Here is a 25,514-nt window from a genome sequence, read left to right as displayed (position 1 = left end):
ATAGCTTATTAGAAAGCTCTGGGCAGCAGCAGGTGCTTCTGTAGAAGCTCAGAAAAGTAAGTGGGGAAGTTTATGACCCAAAATAAAACTTTCTTTTGATGGGAGCTAGAGAGATGGCAAACCATGGCAAGTTGCATCACCAGATTTGTTGCAAATTGATTGTGAATAGTTAGAGTTAAGCTGTGTTTTACTTACAGTATAGAAAAAGATAAAAGTTTCTAGATAGCTAGATTTATTATTGCAATATGTCAGGCTCTAGATTTCTTTTTTTTCAAGATTTTGGGACTCTCCTTCCAATCCAGTACTACATGAAGTTCATATCAGGCCATGGTACATTCATTCAGTTTAATAAGCTTTTCCATGATATCTGCATAATAACATAAGCCCAGAGGAACTCAACTAGTAATGGATTGTTACCTATTGATGGGTTTTGCCGTGTTTCATGACAACATTACTGTCTAAACCCAAAAGCAGGAAAAATGTGAAAAAATACTCCCCATTCACAGGAGAAGTATAGGGTGAGAAGTATGAAAAGTCTGCAAAGTCTAAGTTTGTTTTCCCGTGTGAATCTTAAAAAAAAACCAAAACCACAAAACAGCAAAAATCAAAGAAAAACAAGTACCTTGTAAAAGAGCCTAGCTTTTAGTTCAGTAGATGCCATACTATACCATTAAGTTATTGCGATTCATCTTCTTCCTTTCTTCCATGTCAGGGTAATCTTGATATTTAGTGAAAACTATGTTAATTTAAAGGATTTAAATTAGAATAATAAGAAGTCATGTCTGTGGTTTAAATGCACTTCTTTTAGTGTTCTGGATTCATTTAATTTCATTTCATTTTTTAGGAACTGTCACTAAAGAGTTTAAACAACCCCCTCAATCCTTCGCTTTACTGCTGTTCCTTGATGATGTTCAGACAGGTGGAAGTGGCCAGAAAGCTATGGAAAGGGGGCATGTCAATTTTTTTCAAAGTATGAGGGGATTGTGGATGCCCAGTATTTGCAGAAGGGCTTCTTGCAGTTCCCCTTGGCTTTGGAGAGTCAGCGTGGAGAGAGAACTCCAGGAGAACTGGAGCCAAGCTCTCTGCAAAGGTACAGCTTGCTGCAGAAATGCTAGACTAAAAATTTCTTGGACTGGGAGACTTGCATAGATTGGAATATGTTGTAAAGTGACAATTCACTGCACGTGTAGGCTTTTTATCAAATTCTTCTTGATCTGTGTTTTGAGGGGTTGACTGTGTTCTGCAAATAGAGTCTTTCAGGAAATCATCGTAATCCTACCATTTAAGTGGAAGGAGCAGCGGATGCATATCAATTCAAATTAGTCTATTGTTTTAATTTGCTCCTTTTTTTTTTTTTTTTGTTGGCTTGCATTTTTGTGGAACTAAGTTGCAACAGTAGTTGCAAAATTCTATAACATGGGAATTCAGAGGTTCTACTTTAACAAATACAAGCCATTTCCTGATTTATTTTTTTTTTTTTTAGTGCAGCATCCTGTTACATCGATTCAAGGCCCGTTGACATTGTCTTATATAAAACAGCAGTTTGAAAAAAATACTAGCAAAATAAAGCATCAAGCACAGCGCCCTAGGGAACATCAGATGTTACTCGTTGTGTCTCTGTAGCAGAACCTTCAGGGCTCACCAACTGTTCCCTACCTCTGAGGTTTTATTTAAGCTGTTTTGGGGCATGTTTATTTCTAGCAAATCAGAACAATTAGCATAACAAAATGCCTGATTCTCCATACTGAAAGCTTTTGAAGTCAGTACAAGTTGACCCACTAGTTACCCCTGTCTGCTTGATTGTGAAAACTAGTACATGAGTTCAATTTATGAGACATATGGGAAAGGCTTTCTTTTCTAAGTTGATTCATAAAGTTGATGGGTATCTCAGCAAATATGAGCAACTTAAAATTTTAGTTGCAGGATGAAGTTTTAAATAAAATGGTGGGAAGCAGCATGAATGATTTAACAAAGACTCATTTGATTTCAGCAATGGAAAGTCATTCAACAACTATTTTGTGAGCAAAAGCAATATTTACTACATTACTTTTCTTTTTTATTAAATCTATGCACTTGATTTTGACTTTCATCTCCAATAAGTGAAAGGCAGACTGTGCTGCATGTTCAGTGTGTCCTCTCTGGAGCAAGTGAGTGCTGCATAGAATCATAGAATAGTTTGGGTTGGAAGGGACCTTTAAAGATCATCTAGTCCAACCCCCCTGCAATGAGCAGGGATGTCTTCAACCAGATCAGGTTACTCAGAGCCCAATCCAGCCTGACCTTGAATGTTTCCAGGGATTGGGGTATCCACCACCTCTCTGGGCAACCTATGCCAGTGTTTCACTGCCCTCATTGTAAAAAAAAATTTCTTCCTTGTATCTACTCTAAATCTACCCTCTTTAATTTAAAACCATTACGCCTTGTATAGTAACAGACCTTGCGAAAAAGTTTGTCCCAGTCTTTCTTGTAGGGCCCCTTTAAGTACTGAAAGGCTGCAATAAGGTCTCTCTGGAGCCTTCTCTTCTCCAGGCTGAACAGCCCCCACTCTCAGCCTGTCCTCATAGGAGAGGTGCTCCAGCCCTCTGAGCATCTTTGTGGCTCTCCTCTGGACTTGCTCCAACTGGTCCTTCTTATGTTGGGGGCTCCAGAGCTGGACACAGTACTCCAGGTGGGGTCTCACAAGAGCAGAGTAGAGGGGGAGAATCACCTCCCTCAACCTGCTGTCCACGTCTTTTGATGCAGCCCAGCATGTGGTTGGCTTTTTGAGCTACCAGTGCACATTGCAGGCTCATGTTGAGCTTCTTGTCCACCAGCACTCCCAAGTCCTTCTCCTCAGGGCTGCTCTCGAGCCCTTCATCCCCCAGCCAGTATTGATACTTGGGGTTGCCCCGACCCATGTGCAGGACATTGCACTTGGCCTTGTTGAACCTCATGAGGTTCACATGGGGCCACTTCTTGAGCTTGTCCAGCTCCCTCTGGATGGCATCTTGTCCTTCAGACATGTCAACCATGCCACTCAGCTTGGTGTTGTCTTCGAACTTGCTAGGGTTGCACTCGATCCTGCTGTCTATGTCATTGATTAAGATATTAAACAGCACTGGTCCCGGTATGGACCCCTAAGGGACACCACTTGTCACCAATCACCATCTGGATGTTCAGCTGTTGACTACTACCCTCTGGATGCGACCATCCAATCAATTCCTCATCCACCAAACAGTCCATCCATCAAATTCATATCTCTCCAGTTTAGAGAGAAGGATGTTGTAGGGGACCATGTGAAAAGCCTTACAGAAGTCCAGATAGCTTTTCCCTTGTCCACTGATGTAGTCACTCCATCATAGAAAGCACCAGGCTGGTCAGGCAAGACTTGACCTTGATAAAGCCATGCTGTCTGTCCCTAATCACCTCCCTGTCCTCCATGTGCCTTAGCATAGGTTCTAGGAGGATTTGTTCCATGATCTTCCCAGGCATAGAGGTGAGGCTGACAGGTCAGTAGTTCCCAGGGTCTTCTTTTCTACCCTTTTTAAAAATAGGTGCAATATTTCCCTTTTTCTAGTCACCAGGAACTTCACCTGACTGACATAACTTTTCAAATATCATCGAGAATGGCTTGGCAACTACATCAGCCAGTTCCCTCAGGACCCTGGGATGCATCTTGCCAGGTCTCATGGACTTATCTATGTTCAGATTCCTCAGCTGGTCACGAATCTGATCTTTTCTTACAGTGGGAGGGACTTTGTTCCCCAAGTCCCTGTCTTGTGGTCCATCCACTCAAGAGGTGTGACAAGAGAGATTGCCAGTGATGACTGAGGCAAAAGAGTTGAGTACCTCAGTCTTCTCCTCGTTTGTTGTTTGCCAGTCGTATTCATCAGGCGGGGTATACTTTCTTTGGCCTTCCTTTTCTGGCTGACATACCTGTAGAAGCCCTTCTTAACTATTCTTTGTGTCCCTTGCCAAGTTCAGCTCCAGCTGCACCTTGGCCTTCCTGACCCCATCCCTACACAAATGGGCAGCATCCCTATACTGCTTCCACTGCCTGTGCATTTCCTTTTCGCCCTTTAGTTTGACCAGCAGGTCTCCACTCAGCTATGCTGGTCTCTTGCCTTCCTTTCCTGAATTCTTACACCTGGGGATCGAGATGTCTTGTGCTCTATGGAAAGCATCCTTAAAGATCTGCCAGCTCTGTTCTGCTCCCTTGTCCCTGAGGGCAGTTTCCCAGGGGGTCCTATTGAACTAGCTCCTTGAAGAGCTGGAAGTTTGCTTTCCTAAAATTCAGGGTCCTGACTTTGCTGTTCGCCTGACCCATATCCCTCAGGACTGCAAACTCCAGCAGTGCATGATCACTGCAGCCCAGGCTGCCTGCCATCTTGATGTCACAAATTAGCTCACTTGTGTTGGTGATCATCAGGTCCAGTATTGCATCCCCTCTGGTAGGGTTGTCTATTACCTGACTTAAGAAGCTATTGTCCATGCACTTCAGGAGTCTCCTGGATTGCCTACAGCTTACCATGCTACTTTTCCAGGAGATGCTGGGGTGGCTGAAGTCCCCCAGCAGGACGAGAGCTTGCGAGTGCAGTGCTTCCTGTAGCTGGAGGAAGAAGGCTTCGTCAGTAGGCCCCCCTTGATTGGGTGGCCTGTAGTAGACACCAACCACAAGGTTCCCTTTGTTGCCTTGGTCTTTAATTCTTACCCATAAACTTTCAACCTGTTTGTGGTTGCTCTTCACACTCTATCCATTTCTTGATGTAGAGGGCAATGCTTCCAGCCCTCCTTCCTCGCCTGTCCCTTCTGAATAGGCTGTGGTCGATAGTCACACTCTGTTCATGGTATTCATCCCACCAAGTTTCAGTAATGGCAACTAGGTCGTAGCTTTCTAATAGTGTGGTGGCTTGCAGCTCCTCCTGTTTGTTGCCCACGCTGTGTGCATTGGTGTGGAGGCACTTTGGCTGGGCTGTCAGCCGTGTCACCTTCTTAGAGGAACGCTCCTTAGTTCCTTTGAGATATTTTGCTGGTGTTTCTCTCTTGGCTCCTATTACCTCAGGAGCCCCTGTCACATCTCTGTAAGACTTTAGATGTGCTGCAGTATACTCAGCACATCTCAGAGAATCAGGCTGAGGGCCTTTGCTAGCCCCTGTCCCTCTAACCTTGGTCTGACATCCTACAGCTTGTCATGGGTGAGCTTGACATTATCCCCCTCCTCCGTGAAGTCTAGTTTAGAGCTCTGTGAATGAGCCCCACTAGCTCATGAACAAAGACCCTCTTCCCCCTTTGAGAAAGGTGAATCCCATCTGATGCTAGCAGGCCTGGTGCTGTGTAGGCCATCCCATTTTCAAAAAAAGCCCAGATTGTGGTGGTGACACTAGCCACGGAGCCGTGCGTTAATAGACTGGGTCCATCTGTTTCTTCCAGTGTTGCTGCCTGCAACTGGAAGGAGAGAGATAAAAATAACCTGTGCTCCAGATTCCCTTATGAACCGTCCCAAGGCCTTGAAGTGTCTTTTAATCATCCTTGGACTACACGTTCTGGCTTCATTGCCACCCACATGGAAGAGTGGTAACGGGTAGTAGCCTGAGGGCCATACTAGGTTAGTAAGTTTCCTAGTGATGTCCTTAACCCAAACGCCAGGGAGGCAGCAGACTTCCCTAAGAGGAGGGTCTTTCCGGCATATTGGATCCTCTGTTCTCCTCAGAAGGGAATTGCCTACAACTCTAACCCATCTCTTCTTCCTTGTGGAGGTGGTTGTGGTACAGAGTGTAGGCCTTTTGGACTGTGGCAACAGCTCTGGTGTAGACAGACCATCATCCACATCATCTGTTGACTGGCCTTCCATGCCCAGAGCCTCATACCTGTTGTACAGAGGCACCTGGGAAGGTGAGGTGGGCAAGGAGGGAGTTTGCCTACAGCCCCTAGTGTGGACTTGCCTCCATTCACTCCTTTCCTTTCAGCTACTGCTTTCAGCCTTGTACTGAGAGGATACAGGATCTCCGCAAAACTGTTTTTTTTTTTTTTTTTTTCTGGTGGCTGTTCCTTTTTCTATCTCAGGGAGTGCAGAGCTTGGTTCCACCAGTCTTCTCCTTTCTCAGACTCCATGATGCTCCTTAACCTTTTTACTTACTGCATGTGGAATACTGTACCAGTTTTGGGCTCTCTGGTTCAAAAGGGCTATTAGTTAGATAGTCTAGAGGAAGGCAGCAGATCTCATTAAGTATCTAAGGCTCATGACTTACAAGGAGGCATTGAAGGAACTGGGCCTGTTCAGTCTGGCAAATGGGGACTAAAGGCAGATTTAATTGCAGGCTGGATCTGCTTGAAGGAAATATCTGTAGTGGCAGATGCTAAAAGAAGGGGAAACAGCTACCAGCTGCAGATTGGAAGGTTCAGAGCGGACATTAAGAAAAATTTCTAGTGCAGCACTGGAACAAATGTCACCCAAGGATACTGCGGCTTTCCCCTGCTTGGAAGTTTTGAAAAATCTGCTGGATAAACCTGCAGCTGATTTGATCTACTGCTGGTGATTCATGGAATAATTTAGTTTGGAAGGGACATCCAGGGTTCATCTAATCCAAACTCTTGGCTCAAAGCAGGCCCAACAAGATCTAAACATATAAACAGAATTTCCCACGTTCCAACTTGTCTGTCATATCTTATACTATAACTGTACATTTCTGAGAGAAGTCTGACTCTAGCTTCTCTATACCTTCCCTTTGTACCTTAGAGAGTTGTCAGCAGCAATAAAATGCCCCCTTAATGTTGTTTTCTTAGGGCTGAACACACACAGTTCTCTTAACTGTTCTCATCTTACGCTTTTCAGCAGGCCCCTTTTCAGTAGCCTTCCACTGAACATGCTCATCTGTACTGGTGAGCCCCAAATGGGGCACGATGCTCTAAATGCAGTCTCATAAGTGCAGAATAGAGGGCAAGAATCTCCTCCCTTTGCCTGATGGCTACAGGTTTGATAATATGGCCCAGAATATGGTTGGCCTTGGTTGCCACAAAGGCACGTTGCTGACTTGTGCACAACTTGTGTTGGATTGTGGTAGTCCCAACTTTCTGAGAGCAGTATCTTGAATAAGCTCTTCCTAAAACTTGGCAATCTCTGTCCTAGGCTATAGAGAGGCGTTGTCTAAGACTGAATTTCAGAGGCACTATTACTGCTACACCTTCTTGAGGTGGCAGTCAGGCCTTCAGGGATGAATGCTGTACCCTGAGTATTGGTCTATGTTTCTGCTGTGTTTGGGTTTGTTTGTTTTTTTTTTAGCAAGTGCCATTGCTTTGCAATTCTTTGCACTTGTGAATGCTGGAGAACCTGAAAGCTGTGAAAGAAATTACTTCCTCCTGGAACAAGCCTGTCCAGTATTGCATTTTTCATACCTGGTCTGGAAAATTGTGTCACTCGATGTGAACAGGATAAAGTTCATGGAGGCTTTTATAGATCAGCTGATTACAGTGTTATACTGCTCTGTAAAGCAGCTGCATCTCTGTGGCTTGGTGGTAGGACGTCCACGTATGCAATAGTTTTATTTTGTTAAGCTGTTTCCATATCACAAAGATAACAGGAGAAGAAGGCATATTAAGTTATCTAGTTCATCTTCTGCCAGATAAGCAATGTTTACTGCTGTGCTGTTGTTCTGAGATTCATCCAGGTTAGTTTGAATGAGTAGCAGACCATGTTTAGAGGATCACAGTCTGGGTACTTTAAAGGTACTTGAGTCTTTATCCATTGCTGACTTTTGCTAAGAATTAGATGTCTGTACTTTTATAAAAGTCTGACATGAAGAAAATGGCTCTTGAATACTAACTTTGCGTTCTGATACATTGCAGTTTATTTGACCTAGTCTATCTACTCAAGGAGAAATGCAAGAGTGGACAAAAGCCAAAGCTATCATGATTTTAATTATTTGGACCAGGAGACCTTTCAGCGTACCAGTCTTTAACTTGAAAAACTTTAGCTGCGCTATGACCATGTGAGATACCTATGTAAGGAAATCAGGAGTATCACCTTACTCCACAAATGAACTTTCTGTAGCACAGGAGGGAAAATAATCTTCCAAGAAGTTATGGTTTGACAGCCTGTATGGTGAGATGGGTATGGGCATAACCTTAACTACAATCTTTTGCCAGCACAAGATCTAGTACAGCTGAGTTGTATGCCTCTGATTGCTGCTCATGGGACAGACTGACTGTGGTGTTTCCCTTTCGTTAGCTCTTGTAAAGTTATCATAGAGACCCTCCTGCAGTCTTCTGTGTGTATATGCTTTTGGGAATCGGAGTATGACAGGATTCACGTTTGGCAGGGACATTCTGTCAGATCAAAAAGGTGCAGCTGCGAAGATAAAGATCAAAGGAAACGATCAAATATGTAAATGTAGTTAGGGCAATTTGAGAGCTAGCTGATTGTGAGGGAGATAAGGTCAGTGGTATTGCTTGACTCTTGCCTTAGTTGGGGCCATATCAGTTTGTGGGATTCAAAAGCATTTGCAGGACAGGGAAGTAAACTGTGGAGCAGGAACAGAAATAGAAAGAATATTTTAAAAGCAGAGAGAGCAGCAAAGGTCAGCTTGACTCTGCACCTAAATTTGGCAGCTGGGTGCAGAGCTCGGTCTGTCAGACATCTGAAGAACTCATTTGTTTGCGGAGTTACCTGAGCTTTTGATTGACAGTGTTACCTGATGCGTTCCTTTGCTATTCTGTGTTCACTTTCAATGCACAGCATGCTATTTTTACACTTCTCAACACAGATGCAATGTTCTGTGGTTTTATAATAAGAAGCTAATGGAAGTTTTAAATTAAAAAAAAAAAGAAAAATCTTTTTAACAGGACAAGAAGGCATTATATTATATTTCTAACTTGTCTTCAGTTGGGAATTCACTATGAAAATTTACAAAGTCTGAAATGCATTTGGTAGATCATAGATAGTAAAGATTTTTAGCAATGTTTATACATTTGTTTTAAAGGTCAAGAAATGTCATAAGAAAAGATTGAAAGCGCTTCATGTAAATCATTCCTGGAAAGTGTCCAAGTGGCTTTTATCTCCTGGCTTTGATTTTATTTATTTTTTTTTAAATAAAAGACCTGCAGGCAGCCAAGCCACTTTTTTCTCCGCTTAAGGACAACACGGATGTGAGGAGAGGGAGAAACCAGGGGAATGAAAAAGGACTTGGTGACACACATCATTTTAATTTTAGGTGGAATGCATATGCCTTCATGCTAAAGGACTTCATGCTTTGGCTAGAGACTGCAGGAGGACAACAACCAGTTGACTGGCTTGAGGATGTTACCAGGGATGACCAAAACATGTTTTGGTGCCTCTGAGATTCATTGTAATATTGGATAATAGAAAACAAAAGGCCTGGTGGTGTTTGGAGCATTCACACTTGGAATAACATCTGTGAGGCTGAGACCAACCATACATAAGTTAGAGAGGAGGGGAAAAACAGAGAGCAGCAACAGATTAATTTATCCATTGGAGTCAGTGGATCCCACTCACGCCCTTTTCTTCTCTCTGACCCAAAGTTAATAGAAAATACTGTTTGTGTTTGGGCTTTTTCTTACAAACTGGTATTCATCTATTTATTTATAATATCAGAAACTCATAAGAAGTAAAATTTTACAGATGATGATCCATGTGAGGGAACTCGTGCAGAGTGCCTCCATCAGTGACCTGATGCTATCAGGATGGCCAGCCCCTGTCTGCACCAGTTAACATGCTGGCCCATGGTCATAGCTCTGATCGTGTTCCTCGAGTCTGGACAAGGGCCAGACTGCTCCCTCAGGTCCTAATCCACTGAGCATCTCAGCTCTCGACTTCTCTGGCTCTGTGTGCTGCAGTGTGCCTGTCCCTACCCCCTACCGCGGCCGCTTTTGCTGGGTGCTAGGCTGGCCTTTTTCTCCTTGGGCTCCTGAAGTCTGAGCAATTCAAACCTATGCTTTCCCCTGACTCCAGCTGTGGAGGCTACACAGGCAACAATCTAGGGCATGTGCTAATCACGGGTAAACAGCAGCAGATTTTCCTGAAGGTTTTCAGTGTCTTGGCTAGTACAAAAAGTATGAGTACAGGATTTGGCAAAACTGATAAATCCCATGCACATGTCTTCAACTTCTGTTTTTACAGCAGAAAGTCTGAATTCAAAGGGCTGTATAGGTATTTGGGGTGTGGTAGGCGAATTACCTTAGAGCCTTGATTTTGAGATTTCAGAGCTTTTATTCTGAAGAAAAAATGATCACTTACCTTGCAGCCAAACCAGAGCATTCAGCAACCCCTGGGAACTCTCAGGCGTAGAAAGTGAACTACAAATTGGCTCCTAGACTGTGGTTTTGCTTGCTAGACCTAGGACACAGAAGAGGAAGCAAGGAGGGAAGGATATGGGCTTACAGAAACTACTCATTAAGGTTATTGGATTTTGTAATGTGTGAGGGAATATCTATGCTTGTTACAAAAACAGACTTTAAAAAAGCATACTTCTTTCGTCTTGAAATACTTCTCTCATCTTGAAAGCATATGCAGATATAATAAACTGGTTCTTCACATAGTTATCTGGAATTTCCTATAAAAGAGAAAGAGAGTGGAAGAGGAATAGATGAGGTTTCCTCTTCCACCCCTATCCCTATACCAATATTTCTGACTGTCTGCGCTGGTACTTCTGCTGATAAAGAGTAATTTAGAGTTTGTAAGAGGTCTTCTGTGCCCACCTTTGGAGAGCAGGTGTGTGGTTGCAATTGCATATAATAAATAAAAAGAAAGCTTCACGAACTGGTGTGTGATCACCCAGCATTCATAGAAAGTTATATGACTCTCATATTTACAAATATGCAACTGTTTTCTGCTTTCTAGTTTGAAAAATTATTTTCAAGAGATTGCTTCTATTTATAATCCCTAGCAGAATACTGTAGCAGTTAGCTGCTTGCTTCCCTTACCATTTGCAGTGATATGGTGTACAAATTATAACTTTGTAATTGTGATTCCTTATTTGAGTACTTTGAAAAATTGTAGCCTAATTAAATAATTGTGGCAGTTGTTTATTTTTTTTAAATACGTAATTTTCAGCTGAGAGTTACAAGGAAACCCAGATGGTAAAGATCAAGGAAGAACCAATGGAAGTTGACATTCATGATTCTCAGGCTTCGGTGTCACCCAGCCAACCCAGCCAAAATGTTGGCTACAGCACTTTATTAGGGCGAGACATGAGTGAACACATACAGAAGGCACCAGAAGGTCGTGTGCTCCCAGAAAGAAGTCTATTCAGCCAGGATATATCAGTGAAGATGGCATCCGAGCTGCTCTTCCAATTATCAGGTAAAAGCAGTGGAAATAGTCGGTAGTTGAATTTAAAGAACTAAAAGAGTTTGTATATAACCATTAAGGTGCTATGAAAGTGTGAGATTGCTAAGGCTGAAAAATAATAGGAGTTAGAGCCCTTCTACCCTCACATTTGGAACGCAAAAGCCTTGCCAAATGTCCCCCATAGTTAGCATATGCTTTAGAGCACTGTGACAGTCAGGTCAGGCTCTCACAGTACTTGAACTGAATTGGAAAAGCCAGAGTTCAACTCCTGTATTTTTGAAAGCTAATTAAATAATTTTGTGACAACTGGTTGATCCAGGCCTTGGAGAATAGGGGAACCTAGAGATGGCAGATACTGGCATAAGTGGCCAGTGGCTGGAGCATGCAGTGCTCCTGGGGCCGCACCGTCCTTTCCTCTTGACAAAGAAGGTGAACCTCGGCTGTTGCATAAAGGCAATGATATCAGCACTGGGTTTAATGAATGTGCACACTTTGCATGGAGCACTAACACTGAAATATGAAGCTGAAAAAATCTGTTGGGTGTTAGTTTAAATAAAGTCATGCCCATTCTCTAATCATGCTGTAACAGTTTACCATTTAGGATAATTTAGTACTCTGGGTTATGCTGTTATCAGAAAGCATTAAAATAGTTCTGCTGAATAAAGGCTGATAGGGAAAATCTGATATATGCTAATCACAAGAAAAATATGTATGTTCCTCTGCAGAAAAGGTGAGCAAAGAGCACAACCACAATAAAGATAATGCCATCAGAACTACAACCAGGTAAGTACAGTCCATTGTTACTTGCAAAGCTGTAGTGTAAATAGCATTGCTTTGTTTTGCCTTGTGAACTCAACCGTGTCCGTCTCCTCCAAATGTGACCTGATATTGCAAGTGTAAGATATTTTCATGAGTAATGTAACCTATAACTGAAAAATTACACCTATAGAGCCAATTGCTTCAAGTTCATGAGACAAAAGGCCTTTGGGCCAAAGTGACTGTTCTCCTCTGATCAAGTATTCACACATCATTTTAAGGATTATTTTTTATATTTTTTTCTACAAAAACTGAAACTTAAAAGAAACTGCATAGTACGTGCAGGGCTTGAGGCTGACAGGCTGCCAACTGGACTTTAAGATGTGGGCCAATGTAAGAAGTGGTGATTTTGATTCAGTCTTCTGTCAAACTTGGATTTCTTAATACAATTTCAGTTTAGTATTTCTGCCATCTCAATGCCTTCTAGAGATGAATTTTTAGAAGTCAAGACTGTAAGACAATGCTAATGAAACATTTCTTAAAGATTACAATCACATTAATACAATAAGTGAAATTATCCAGGAGTTAAAAACATGATGCAGTTACAGCACATGCTGTTAAATAAATACGTACTGTACAGTATTGAGGCTGGGAACAAGCCCATGAGTTGTTTACAGATACTTGAGTGGCAAAGTGAGGTGTCCCAATGGGAAAACTCAAAGCTCTTATGTAATAAGTGGTAGCTAAAACCTAGGAGCCCGTGGTGAGGAGTAGGCAAGAATTGGCAAGAGTACATGTATTTCCTGCCTGAAAGTTCCCTAATCAATGTGGATGGGTTGGAAACTGAGCACACTGAAGTGACCAAGAGTTCCTTCAAAGATAGAGTAGGACCTTCTGTGCCTCTGCAGCCCCTTCTAGAGAAGTTCCCGGTGTGTTCGGTGCCTGCTAACTAAAATATCTTTGTCCAGACAGAAATGTAAAAGTATTTAAATTGCAGAAGAAAAGATCTCTAAAATATGTTGTTCTTAAATTCCTAGGCTTATCCTATTCATTCATGGTAACTGTAATAAATAATTTGTTTTTAATAAACTGACCAGCTCAGTAATTGTACATTAGGGACTTTTTGATGTTACAAGTTGAAAGATAATAAAAGATAATTAAACTGAGCTTTTAACTTCTGGCTACTGTGAATGCTTCCCACATTTGGTAGTTTGGGAATTTCTGGGATATGCAGCTGGCAGAGCCTTCCCACAACTACTTAAAAAGCATAAACCTCAGAGATACCTATAGAGATAAACACACATATTGTCCAACTACTCATGAACCATCCAGTGTGCATTGCAGGGAGGGGGTGACAAATAGTCAGTTGAAAATAGATTTCAGTGTCTCATGATGTTACCAGCAGGACTGGTGAGAGAATCCAGAGCTACTTTTGGATCTATCAAAGATAATTCAAACTGGAAAGGTTGAGGACAGTTCAAAGATAACTTCCCCTTCTTCTTGCTGCTGGCTTCTGAGAGGGTAGCACAGTTGGCTGTTGTCAAATATGCACTGAGTTTTACTGAGAAGTCCTGAGAATGGCTGCTACCCATCAGGGCATGAAATGCTGAATGCCTGATTTGGTTCTTTTGGGTGCTTTTCTTACCTTACCTATCTATCAGCAGAAGAAGACATGAATGAGAACAGCTTCTTAAGGGGAAATGAGTCAGTCTACTAAATCCTGCGAGTTCAAACAGATTGACTTGAGAAACCTAGCAAAAAAAAAAAAAAAACCCCACTCAAAACCAAACAGACAGCTGGAAGTCTTTACTGGTAAAGGTATGATGCCTTCTGAGAAACAGAACGTGATGGAGCAGCCAGTGGAGGATAGAGGCACTCCAGACTGCATTAAGAAAACATGTGGTGTTGCAGTTTGGCTCACCAACCTACATCTGGAATAATGACAGAAAGGCATTTGAATCACAATTGTGATGTGAAGTCTGCTGGCAGCTGCAGAAAGCTGAGGTGAGGCCAGCTACACACATTCACCTATGAGTAGCCAGGGAGCAGAGAGATTAAGCTGTGTCACTGCTGCAAGTCTTAAATCAGCGAAGTCCAGCAAGATGGGATACGCAAGCACTTTTTGCTGTCTTATTCTGTATTAACTTTTCTAATTGTCACCTATCTGTTGCTATTCCTCCTGTGAGTATTCCTGGACTTTGCGAGCGTATACTTCCATATGACTTTGCTTAAGCAGCTGAAACTGGCAAGGATTCCTCACAGTTCAATGGCTGAGTGAGGTGGTAGAGCCTGCCATCTGTGATATGAAGACAGAAAGTGGAGAAGCAAATGATCTGGAAGTGAGTACGCCAGCGTAAGATGCCAAGATAAGTTTTTCATCTAGAGAATTGTGTAGCCATAAAACTGGAAAAGTGCGGCCAGAAAAAAAAATATCCTGAAGCTTAATCTTCATCAGAAGGGACTTTGCATGGTGATTGACAACACTTTGTGTAGTTTCTTACTATGAAGCAGGAGCTACTTCCTCCATACTTTGCAGTGGGAATCGGAGGACATGTCTGCTGAAGTAGAAATAATAATAGGGCCAACACTGAAGAGACTCAGCTGCCATTCTAGAAGAAGGTAGAAAAGAGGTATCCAAGGATGGTTCTGTAATTCACCGGAGGCTGTGATGGCAGAGAGGGAAATCCTTGGGACACAACATGATGCAGTCTTCAACAGCAACCTGCTCGTGATATATGGCCTATGCTGAAACAGATAAGCTCTCCATCATCCATTTTGCTTAGAACCAGCAATGAGCAGTGTCCCAGTGACTGAATCTACAGCACAAGCAGGCAAGCCAACATGGAAACCTAAGTGGATTACAAGATTTTGAAGAGTTACAACAGTAATAAAACTTTTTTTAATTGGTGTTTTTCTTTCAAATCATTATTAAACCAGTGCGAGGAGTGTTGCAATAAATGATGCCATATTTCTGTACAGTGTCATTCTGTTTCATATTATGGCACCCCTGAGTGGGAGTGTGTGTCTTGGAAAAACTTACGTTTTGACATATGGGCTGGAGCTGTTTTGCTTTATCCTGATCACTTGCTTTCTTGAGTATTATGCATTGTTCAGCTATGTGCATACACTGAACTGTTCAGGTTCGGGGCAGCTTCATGCCTTACCCTTACCGCAGCCTAATGTTGACTGTGTTTATGGTTATGTTCAAACTCTTGTAGAAATACCAAAATATTCCATTGACTGTTATGTATGGAACAGCACTAAATGAATAACGACTTAAAAACTTAATGAGAAAGTAATGTGATTGCCAAAAGTGTTACATGACCAAGTTAACTAATTATCAACAAGTTTCCCAAAGGCAGAAGAGATAACAAGTGACTCAGTGGAGAACACCTCGTTCACTCTCTGCAGAAAACTCTATGAGGGAAAAGCTATGCAAGTGCCATTGTTCAGATTGACACCTGGGTATCTGGACTGGGAGGGTCAACTTGGTTGGTGCTGCTGGCACATACTTTCTAGGTCTGGACTACCCACTGCGCAGCACTTCGTAGGACCTCGTACTACGTTCTTTATCCTGAAAAGGTTGTTGGATTTTATTACTGAATAAGAACAGGCTGCAGAAATGAGCTGGCCTCATGTCCTGCACCTTTAAAACACCTACTATACACCAGCCTGTTAAGGATTCTCAGTATGAGAGATCCAATTTAATGTAATTCTCATTTTGCTTAGAATAAATTGATAGCATGCAGATGGAATACACCGCCTTAGAAAACAGTTTTCCGAGAAAGACTGTCCTTTTCCATTTTGAATTTTTTAATGTACCTCTTACTGATGTCTGTCTGTACTGTAGACAAGGAATTCTTGTTGCTGTTGTGATCTTTAATTGACCAGAAAACAAAATACTTGGACAGAAATGCCAATTCACTATTGAAATTGACTTTTTACTGCCTGTTAATTAAAACCAACGCATGCTATGCTTTTTGGAGTCAAGTAATTGATAAATTTGCCCTTAATATTCTTTGGGAAGTAACCATTCCGTTAGGTTATATCAATTGCTTCTTACTTTAAAAATCAAACTCATGGAGTTAATTTCATTCATGGAATGCTGTGTCAAAAGAGAACTCTTCAGCACCTTAACTTAAAATTTGAAAAGTTTTGTTGTAAAAATAATTACTGTATACTACTGTATACCTCATATTATTAAATAATAATATTTTCCACGTTTCCTGATTGCTGTCTTCAGATATGACAGTAGAATACAAATTTTTGGACAGTAGATTTCAAATTTTTTTAAGGATTAATTTTAATGATCCATATTGTATTGTGATATAGCAAATCTGAGGTGTTGAAATGTAGTTAAAAGCCTTTTCAGAGGACTTCAATTCTCACTCTGAGATACAATTTTATCAAAGCATGCTGCTTCTCCATACCTTGCCTCACACTCTGCATATGTTTCAGCATGAATTCTGTAAATGAAACAGGGCTTTTAACAAGATGGTATTTGTTATACTATTGTTAGGGTCAAAAATAATATTTACTTCTTCCTTTAATAGCTGTTTTGTTTACAAAAAGACATATTTTTTTTTTTTTTTTTTTTCCTCTAGCCCTTTCTTTTCTGAAGACACATTTAGACAATCACCATTCACTTCCAACTCAAAAGATCTTCTGCCTAATGAAACTACTCTTCATGGAAGGACATCTGCACCAGGTCAGATACCTTTTTCTTTTATTACTTCCGGTTAATAGGTATTTTTTAAATTGTCTTACTGTAAACTCCACCACCTTAGCAATACTCTTAAAATGCAGTTCGCTTTGTCAAAAGGCTATTATCTCTCCATCACGATAAGTGCTTATTATTAAGAAGAAAAAAAGTTAAATATTGCTGAAGCATTTGTATTAATAGTCTTTAAACTACTGTTTCTGTGAATTGTACAAGAGTCTATCACAGATTCAACTCAGCAGTATTAAGAGGTAGGGGTTTTTTGTGTGTGTGTATTCCATTTGTAAAGGAACTTTACTGATGCCAGATTACTGTCTGCTATTCTTCTGTTACTGGCCATTTCCATCTCAGTCTCTCAGAGTTCAGATGAAATGTTTGCAGTACATGTATCAGAGTGGCTGAGCTAGGCAATGCAATTTTCCTACCTTTAACAGTAAGTTAGAAACCTTCTTGGAAGTATGTGGAGTTCTTAAAACATACTGAAAGGCCTCAGTATCTGTGGGAATGTTCCCTCTGATCTAGTTGACGGGCATTTTGTGTCCAGATGTAGTTTGGGTCAAAGTCTATATTAAAAAGGGAAAATATAGGCATGCAGCAATACTGTTCAAGGTGGCACCGAACACATGCGAAAACTTGATACGTGCCTTTACTGTCCTGTTGCAAAATAACTCCTTTGCTAGTTCACTTCTATCTGTTCTTAAATTAATAGCTCTTAGGTTCTAAAGGTCAGTAATTACACAGCCAGCTGGAGAGGGGGGTTATTCACCTTTTCTTAGCAATCAATAAAGTTTTGGGCACGTTACTGCTAATTTTCAGCTACAGACTGTCATTTAATTTACAGTTTAACAGACTCTTCATTCTCTTTAATGCTTGAATAGTCATTTGACAGCTTGTGAAGTGGCAGATGAGGTTAAGAGCTAGATGTTGTCTGAAGGTAAATATGCATAGCAGGAAGAAGAAGATTTGTAGCATAAGGACAAGGGTCTTCAGGCTAGCCTCAGCTGCACTTTTGCAAGGAAGTAGGGGATTTTGTAACTTGGAGTAAGGAGAACCAGATCAGGTGTGGTGCTTTTAAGTATTAAAATGTAAACCAGGTTAGCACTTCAGTCTTGGCTTTTGACCTTGGCGTAACATGGAATATTCATATACCCAGACGAAAGATGAGAACTCTTGGACTCCTCAGGCAGTGCTCAATACCTCAGAGGACATGGCCTCTAGCAGCAATACTCTTACATCATACCAAGATGAATGTATAAGAACTTTAATTCTCTGTAAGACTACATTTTAAGTGAAGCTACTAAAACTGTGGATGGATTTTGGTGACATGTTTAACCTTCTGCTTAAAAAGATGTAAAGTAGGTAGTTGGTTAGGACACCCTGGGGTGTTAGAATGGCTTCTGAGGAACTGGATTTTGTATCTTTATGCTGCCCTATATTCTACCTTATGGAATGTAAGTATTAGCTTGATAGGTCTGTGTATTATACATATTGCTCTGTGATTATAAGACTCTGATATGTCATAGCAGCCTGCTTAAAATAAAAAATGCCAGTTTCTGCTTCATTTTTATTTTTGGAACAACTCTGATTGAAAACATGTTTATTTTTCTCAGCCTCATAATAAATTCTTGGACCTGAACTGCAGCTTCACAGTAGCACCAGGAATGTGTTTTAAATTTTTAATCAATTACAAATGTGATGTTCATGTAAAAGAACAGCAGAAAACCCACAGGTAGATTTCCTACTAGTTTCTTTTTGCAAGGCTGAAATAGTCTGTGTAGTGCTATGGATAGCTTAGAAGAAACTTTATCCCTGCAAGAGGGTAACATAAAGGAACAGTAACAAACCATTGTAAAGGCCAACAGGATGTTACAGAAAATGCTGTGGAAATGCGTATGTGATGTCCTGTGGGTAAATGGTATGCATGCCTTGAGATTTGTTTTGGGTTACTTCATCCCTGCAACAGGATAGTAAGAAGTAGAAAAGAAAATTACAAGAAATTCCCAGTCCAGTGTCACCTTCAAGTCAACTAAAATCCAAGCAGGCTAACTGCTAATGGCCAAGAGTGTTCATTAAGCAGTACCGATATGAAAAAATGCAAATCTGTGCCACTGTCACCCCAGCTAGCAGAGTCTGATGAACAAGCGTGGGGTGTGAGCTGATGCTCTGCGCTGCCTCTCTGCGACCAGGCTTGACTCAGGCAGGCAGAATGGCATGAGGAAGCCTTCACTGCTAGTTAGTCTGGGTGGCCTTGGTGGAACCCCATGAACACAGTGCTTCATTCCAAGAGAGCACCAATATTGGGTGGTTGTAACCCCAGATTGCTGCCAACTTTCTTTCTGCAGACTTCTTGGCACCCTAGCAGCAGAGGAATTGGGAAAAGTGACAGGAACATAGGACAGTAAGATATCTCGTGTGTCAAATTAAATTATTTTCTATAATAGGTAACAAGATTATGTAATCTTATCCGTTATCAAGATCCATCTTAAACCTGTCGTCCTTATTATTTGTATGAGGAGACTGTTTCAGAAGCTCGTCCCTTTGAAGGGCTGGGACTACTCTCTTTTCAGCCTGAATTTATTCACAGCAAGTTCTACTTTTGTTATTTCACCAATGCTGTCCTTCAACTTTGATAATTCTTCTCCCTTGTCATGTTCACCATCTGATATGCCATTTTACATCCCCTTAATCCTGTCTTCATTTTGGAAAAGCCAGTCAAAGTCTTTTAGTCTCTTTTAGTCTGAAAGGGTTTCCATTTCCTGACCAACATCATAGCCTTTTTCTGCCTCTGTTTAGGGGGAATTAATTTCTACAAATATGAGTAGTCAGAACTATATGTTACAGGAGGTCTTACCAATGACTTTTTCAGCAGCATGCATCTTCTGTATATATATATATATTTCCTATATATATATATATATTTCCTATATATATATATATATATATATATATATATATAGGAAATGCCTCTCCTGATTAATCAGTCTTTGTAACTACAAGGTGCTGATGACTCTTTGTTCATTTGCTAATCAAATAGTAACATGTTTTTCACTTCCTTTACAATTTCAGCTGATTATTTCAGCATACCACAGAATTTATTGTTCCTACTTTGTAGGCATATGACCTCGTAATTTGAATTGTTTCACTTGCTACTCTACCTCTCAAGATGATTTCTTTAATATTCTGAAATTTCTGCATACTGATGATACTGCTTTCATTAATGCAATGCTGGGATTTTTTTTGTGTTGAAGCTATTAAAGAGGATTTTTAAGTACAGTTGGTCCAACATTCGGTCCTTGAGACTTCAGCTTAGTGGCCTCCTCGGTTCAAACCACTTCTCTTTGTAGCCAGTTTATAAGAAAACTGCAAGATCAGGTATGTAAGAGGAAGAGCACTCTTTGTAGGGCATTGAGTATATAGGATGCCCAAGGAGTATGAAATACTTAGGAAAAAGATGTGTGAGAGCAATGCACTGATCAGGGCATTTACTGGAGGGGGGGAAAAAAAAACAACCCAAAATAAATAACGACATAGCGATGGATTTGGCCTGAAGTAAAGGTGAAGTAGTCCTGATTGGCAGCAGTATCACATGCAGGAGAAGTAATTCTCGGGCAGCAGCTTTAAAGTCTGGTACCCAAGGAAATGACAGTGATATCTCCAACAGCTGTGAGAAGGGGACTGGAGCCTAACAGAAATCATAGTAACTCCCTGGTAATCTGTGGTGAATTCTTAATATTCTGAGAAGGGACAAAAGTAGTTTCCGATAGTACCTAGTTTAAATGTATTAGATAGACTTGGGGAACTACTTCCCTTCCTCGTTGAAGTATTTTGTATGTTAACCAAACAAAGTTAGTTATAGTTACATTGCATTTTCTGTATTACTATCCAAATAAGCTATTTTTTACTCAAAAATTGAAATAAAATAGGATAGCATTGATGTCCACATCAATCAAACACACTTCCCTCAAAAATTACCGTAGTATCAAAGTCATGTCTAATACACAGTCATATCCAAAACAATTCAATAATTTCAGCTTTCCCCTATAAGAATAGCAAAATGACCTTGTTATGCCTGGTGAAAGCTCGGGAGAAGAAATGAAAATTTATTTCAAACATTTGCTTTAAAAGGGCATTTCTATCTTCTGTTTTATAAGACTCTTCTTTTGACAGAATAGACCTTAGTTTTATGTCAGACTATAGAGTTCAGTCCAAATTGCTGGGTAAATTAAAAACTTGATCTTATGCTGGTGTTCCTGACCCTTAGCCAATCTTTAACATGTTTTAATAGTTTTCCGCTATCTCACTGACTCATTCTGTAGATCAGACCTGCCTTCATGAAATCCAGATGAGTGATGTTCACTATTCCTTTTGCAGGTCAGTTCATTAATATTGGCAAAGACTCCAGCCCTGCATTTTTGGGAGTATTTTTTCTCCATATATATCTGCGTGCAGTATAATAATATTTAATTATTTTCTCTCCTATTCACCAAAGACTTGGTATTCTCCATCATTTACATTGTTTCAATATTTGGCACTGTCAATCTCATCTGTAGAGGATTAAATTAAAAAAAAAAATTGTAGTTTTGATTGTGATAAGTGAATTTCACATGGCTACAATAGACTTTTGAAACTGGACGATATAGGTTTATGTAGTCCATAAATAGCCCTGGCTTTTAAAATTTTGTCCATTGGTGCCAGAGCTAAATTTACCAGTGTTGTTTATTTCAGTGAAATAAGGCCAATAAAGCTTCTGTCCTCAAGTACCTTTTTGAAAATGCATCAGAGCTTCTTCTGTCACTGTGTCTCCACATTCTTTACTGATCTGTAAGATGACAAACAGACCATGCTTCTGCTTCAGAAATGTGCAGAAGCCAATATTAGATCACTAGTATGATACTTAGTTCAGTAGAAAATTTGAAACATTGTGCAAAATTTGGGGATTTTGGTACTGTCAGTTGTATTTTTATTGATGATTTAATTAGTGGCATTATCTCATGTTTATGTTGATTGAACTAAGGTGATATGTGTAACAAAGATTCCTGTATGTTTGGAGCTACAGGACTATTCAGATGTACACATTTCTTCTGTAACTGTTCATACTCACACTCTCCTTCTACTTCTTTCCTCTAAATAATTAATTCCACTGTAACTTTCATATACTTAAAGGGGGAAATCTGCCTGCTCCCTGGGCCTCATCTTTACACGTTCTCCAACACAGCAGTACTAACATTTGTGTGGCCACATTGGCCAGATCAGGGGAAGCAGTGAACTAATTTTTTTTTTTTCTTAATAGTTTGTGGGAATGTTGGGATGTGAGCAGGGTGAAGGCAAGGCCATATCTTTCAGCTGTGTGAAATTTCAGCATTTGTGTGAGATTGATGTGGCTGTGACCACACTTAATCTTGTTTACTTTGTTCTGTGACTGTAGTTGGAACAATACCTCCTGAGTGTTTAGAGTTTTAACTTGAACAAGATAAATAATCAAGCTGTTCATGTTGCACTGATACCCCATTCTTTAGTATGAAGTATTTTGCATATATCTTCCTTCCTAATCCCTTTTTAAAGATATTTTAAGGTCAATATACCTCTTGATGTTGTAATTTTCTGTGGCTTAAAGCATGTAGAAACTAGATAGCTCGTTCATATATACCGTCTTCTGGCAGTATTTGTGCTTGATTCTGGTTTCTTGTGCTCTGCAGCAAGCTGAAGTTCTGCAAACATCTGCAGCAACCAGCTCTGAATTTTGGGTCATCACTAGGTTAGGTAAGAAAGTCAAGACTTCAATAAATTGAATATGAGATTAGAGTGAATCCGACTATAGTTTCCATTTCTTCACAAGTTGCCAGTGACATTTTTCTTTCTTGGTCTCTTCTAGCCTGCTGCCAGGCTGCCTACTTTTAACTTGCCTTACCTTGTCCCTGAAACCACTGTAACTGCACTGCAGAAATGAAGGGATACCTTGAGGGTTTGATTTCCCTGTAGGTGACCGTTGGTACTTCCGTCACCCTGAAAAATGTCCTTGGGCTTCAGAGGACTGTGAAATGCAGGAGCCCTGAGGATTTCTGTGGAAGTGATCAGCGATGAAATGCTGGCATTTAAATTGCCCTTGCATGGCTTCCCAGCTAGGGTACCCATGGATGGAGTTCATTAGAACAATTCACACCTTCTTCAGGTTGTTGTTTGCTTTCATCTGCCAAAAAGCCTCTAATTTCACATAGTGGGTAGTCCTCTGTTTACTTTAGGAAGGCTTTCTTTCACAGTCCTAAATGCTAGAATTTGTAAAGGAAAACTAGGGGTTAAGAGCACCGTTACAAGCAATTGATTTCTGATTTATTCAGGACAGCAGAACCTGTGGATTATTATTTTTGAGAGAATAACAGTTGATATATTAAGTCTAGTTCCACCCCCTTCCTCAGAGCCGAGTCAGCTTGCTGCTCAACACTGTGTCTAGTCAGGTTTTTAATATCTACACAGGGATGGAGACTCTCTGAGCAATCTCTGGGCAGCCTGTGCCAGTGTTTGACCATGCTTACGGCATAGAAAGCGTTTTATTATGTTTTAATGCAACTTCCTGTGTTTTAATTTGTGCCCTTGCCTCCTCTCCACTGGGCATCACTGAGAAGAGCCTGGCTTCATCTTCTTATTCCCTCCCATCAGGTATTTATACAGACTGGAAAGATCCCACCAAGCCGCCTCTTCTCCAGGCTGAGCACTCCTAGCTCTCTCAGGCTCTCCTTGTATGACAGATGCTCCAATTCCTTAACCGTATTTGCCAGACTTCAGACTTCTTTGAAAGTCTAAAGAAATATTTCAAGATCCTGGCAGTGGCTTCTGTCTCTGTGATGGAGCAGCAATTTTTATTGCCAATATAGTTGCAGAGGGAGTGCACGAGCACGTGAATTGACTTATATAGTGCATTTTCCTCTCTGCTTTATCCCATTATTAGTGCTTATGGTCATTTTATATGCTTCCAGTTTTGGTCTGAGTTATGAGCTCTGCCCACCCAGGACATTAGATATCCCCTTCAGTTTCTTGATGAGAGTGCCTGACCTCTCTTGGCTTCCTGGCAAGGTGGAAAGGCATAGAGTAGCACTTAATTCACTATGCAAGGCATGCTCCATCAAGCACTTGGTCCTGTTGTTCATTTCTATCTCAGTATTTCTATGAAATGTGCCTGTTGAAAGTGGTGCTGGAGGTGGATGCCACACTGCTGTCATTGCTGCCTGCAGACACAATGGTAGGTACCCACTAAGCCTTGCAAAGCCTGGTTCTCTCGGTCCTCAAAAGCACCCATTGAATTTTATTCCTCATCCAGTACCTGTCTAGGGTAAGATTCAAGCAGATACTCTTCTTTTTGTGTGTGTGTGTATGTTTTTGTAAAAATCCATGCAGATGCGTGAAAAAGAATCCTGGAGAGATCCTTCTGACAAATCCAACCTGTTTGACAGCTTCATAGATGGTAGGAAAATTTTTGTGACAAGAGTGGCAGATTGATTTGAGTAACTGATCTTAGTTCCTTATGTCCAACATGCATTTTACTTTCATTCTTCACACAAGAAGACTGTCTTTTGGGTACACATTGATTGGTGTACGCTCTCTGTCTTTGCACTCTCTAGGCAGCTAGGGACTGTCAACCATCGTGATTGCTCTCTGAAGTCTGATGGCAAGAGACAGATAGCTGGCAAGTTGTGGAAAGTGATTCTAGGGGAAGGTGAAATCGTTGGACTGCCATAGCAGTGGGCTGCGCTTGGCATAGTTCTCCAAAGCAAGGCAGATTTTGCAGAATTTGTTCAGCATAATTCAGTGCTAAACTGTGTGACAGTGGTTCTGGCTCTAGCATGTTTTTCATCTATCGCATCCTGTCTTCAGATTCCCATGATCGTCTGCCTGGGTGCAGCCTTCTTTTGCTGCGCACCCAGCTGCCTTGACAACTACTTCGCACTATAGACATTGAGCAAAAGGCTCCAAATTTCTGGTGCAGTTAACGGGACCGTAACTGATTACAGCATTACAGTTCCCTTGCAGCTTTTTCTGGGTCTGCTACCAAAACAGGTTTGCATCTAGTGCATGTGTGTTGCAGATCTGGGATATGGTAAGAGTGACTATGTCCTGAGCAGCCACACAGTCTTCATTACTAACAAAGTCCCCTTCAGAACTGAAAATATTGTTGTGCACAACAGACCATTTCAAATTAGCAGATTGCCTCTTGCTCAAATATGCACAGTGCGTTCTTTGGCTAAAATAGGACAAGTGAAGTGTGCAGCGTGTGCATAGTTGTACATGTTTTATTTTTTCTCAACAATCAGTATTTACTGGCCATTCCCACAGCAACTAAGGGGAATATGATCTGATCCTTCAGAGGAACACGTGAAGGTCCAGGTAAATTGGCCAGTCCCTCTCTCAATACTAATTCATGCTAAATAGCAGGACTTTGCATTAATTGTTATGGGCATATGGAGTTCACTTCTTTTCCTTGTGAAGTTACCACACTAATTATTTTGCCAATTATTTACAGGACCTTCAAGATTAAAGGTGTTAATTAAAATAGACAAAAAGATACACATTCAGGTCCATGTCTAATGGCTGTCTTGAAAGGGACTTTTGAGAATTTGTGATCCTTGTTTTATTGTGGGCTGCCTTTATACAGAGTAACTTTTTTTCCTCTAATACTGTGCAATCTTCTCATACAGGCAAAAATATTTATTTTTATTTTATTTCCCTATTATGTTTTTGCCTCCTAAATCAGGATCAACCTTATGG

At 40.8% G+C, this 25,514-nt stretch overlaps 1 protein-coding gene across 3 annotated transcripts in view; it reads left to right on the top strand.

Annotated features, from left to right (window-relative positions):
- The window catches only part of ZNF827 (zinc finger protein 827), a 110,950-nt gene that overhangs the window by 60,857 nt on the left and 24,579 nt on the right, over positions 1-25,514 (top strand). For all 3 annotated transcript variants that reach the window (XM_086747501.1, XM_086747500.1, XM_086747502.1), the window contains exons 6-8: positions 11,045-11,293; positions 12,007-12,064; positions 16,642-16,745. In XM_086747501.1, coding sequence (XP_086603627.1) covers positions 11,045-11,293; positions 12,007-12,064; positions 16,642-16,745 — 411 coding nt within the window. The remainder of the gene's footprint in view (positions 1-11,044; positions 11,294-12,006; positions 12,065-16,641; positions 16,746-25,514) is intronic.

Source organism: Chlamydotis macqueenii, chromosome 4 (genome assembly GCF_036417535.1).
Source record: "Chlamydotis macqueenii isolate bChlMac1 chromosome 4, bChlMac1.mat, whole genome shotgun sequence".
In the NCBI taxonomy this organism is placed as follows: domain Eukaryota; kingdom Metazoa; phylum Chordata; class Aves; order Otidiformes; family Otididae; genus Chlamydotis; species Chlamydotis macqueenii.
The sequence above is the reverse complement of the archived record's forward strand: the minus strand, read 5'-3'. Positions and strand labels throughout refer to the sequence as shown.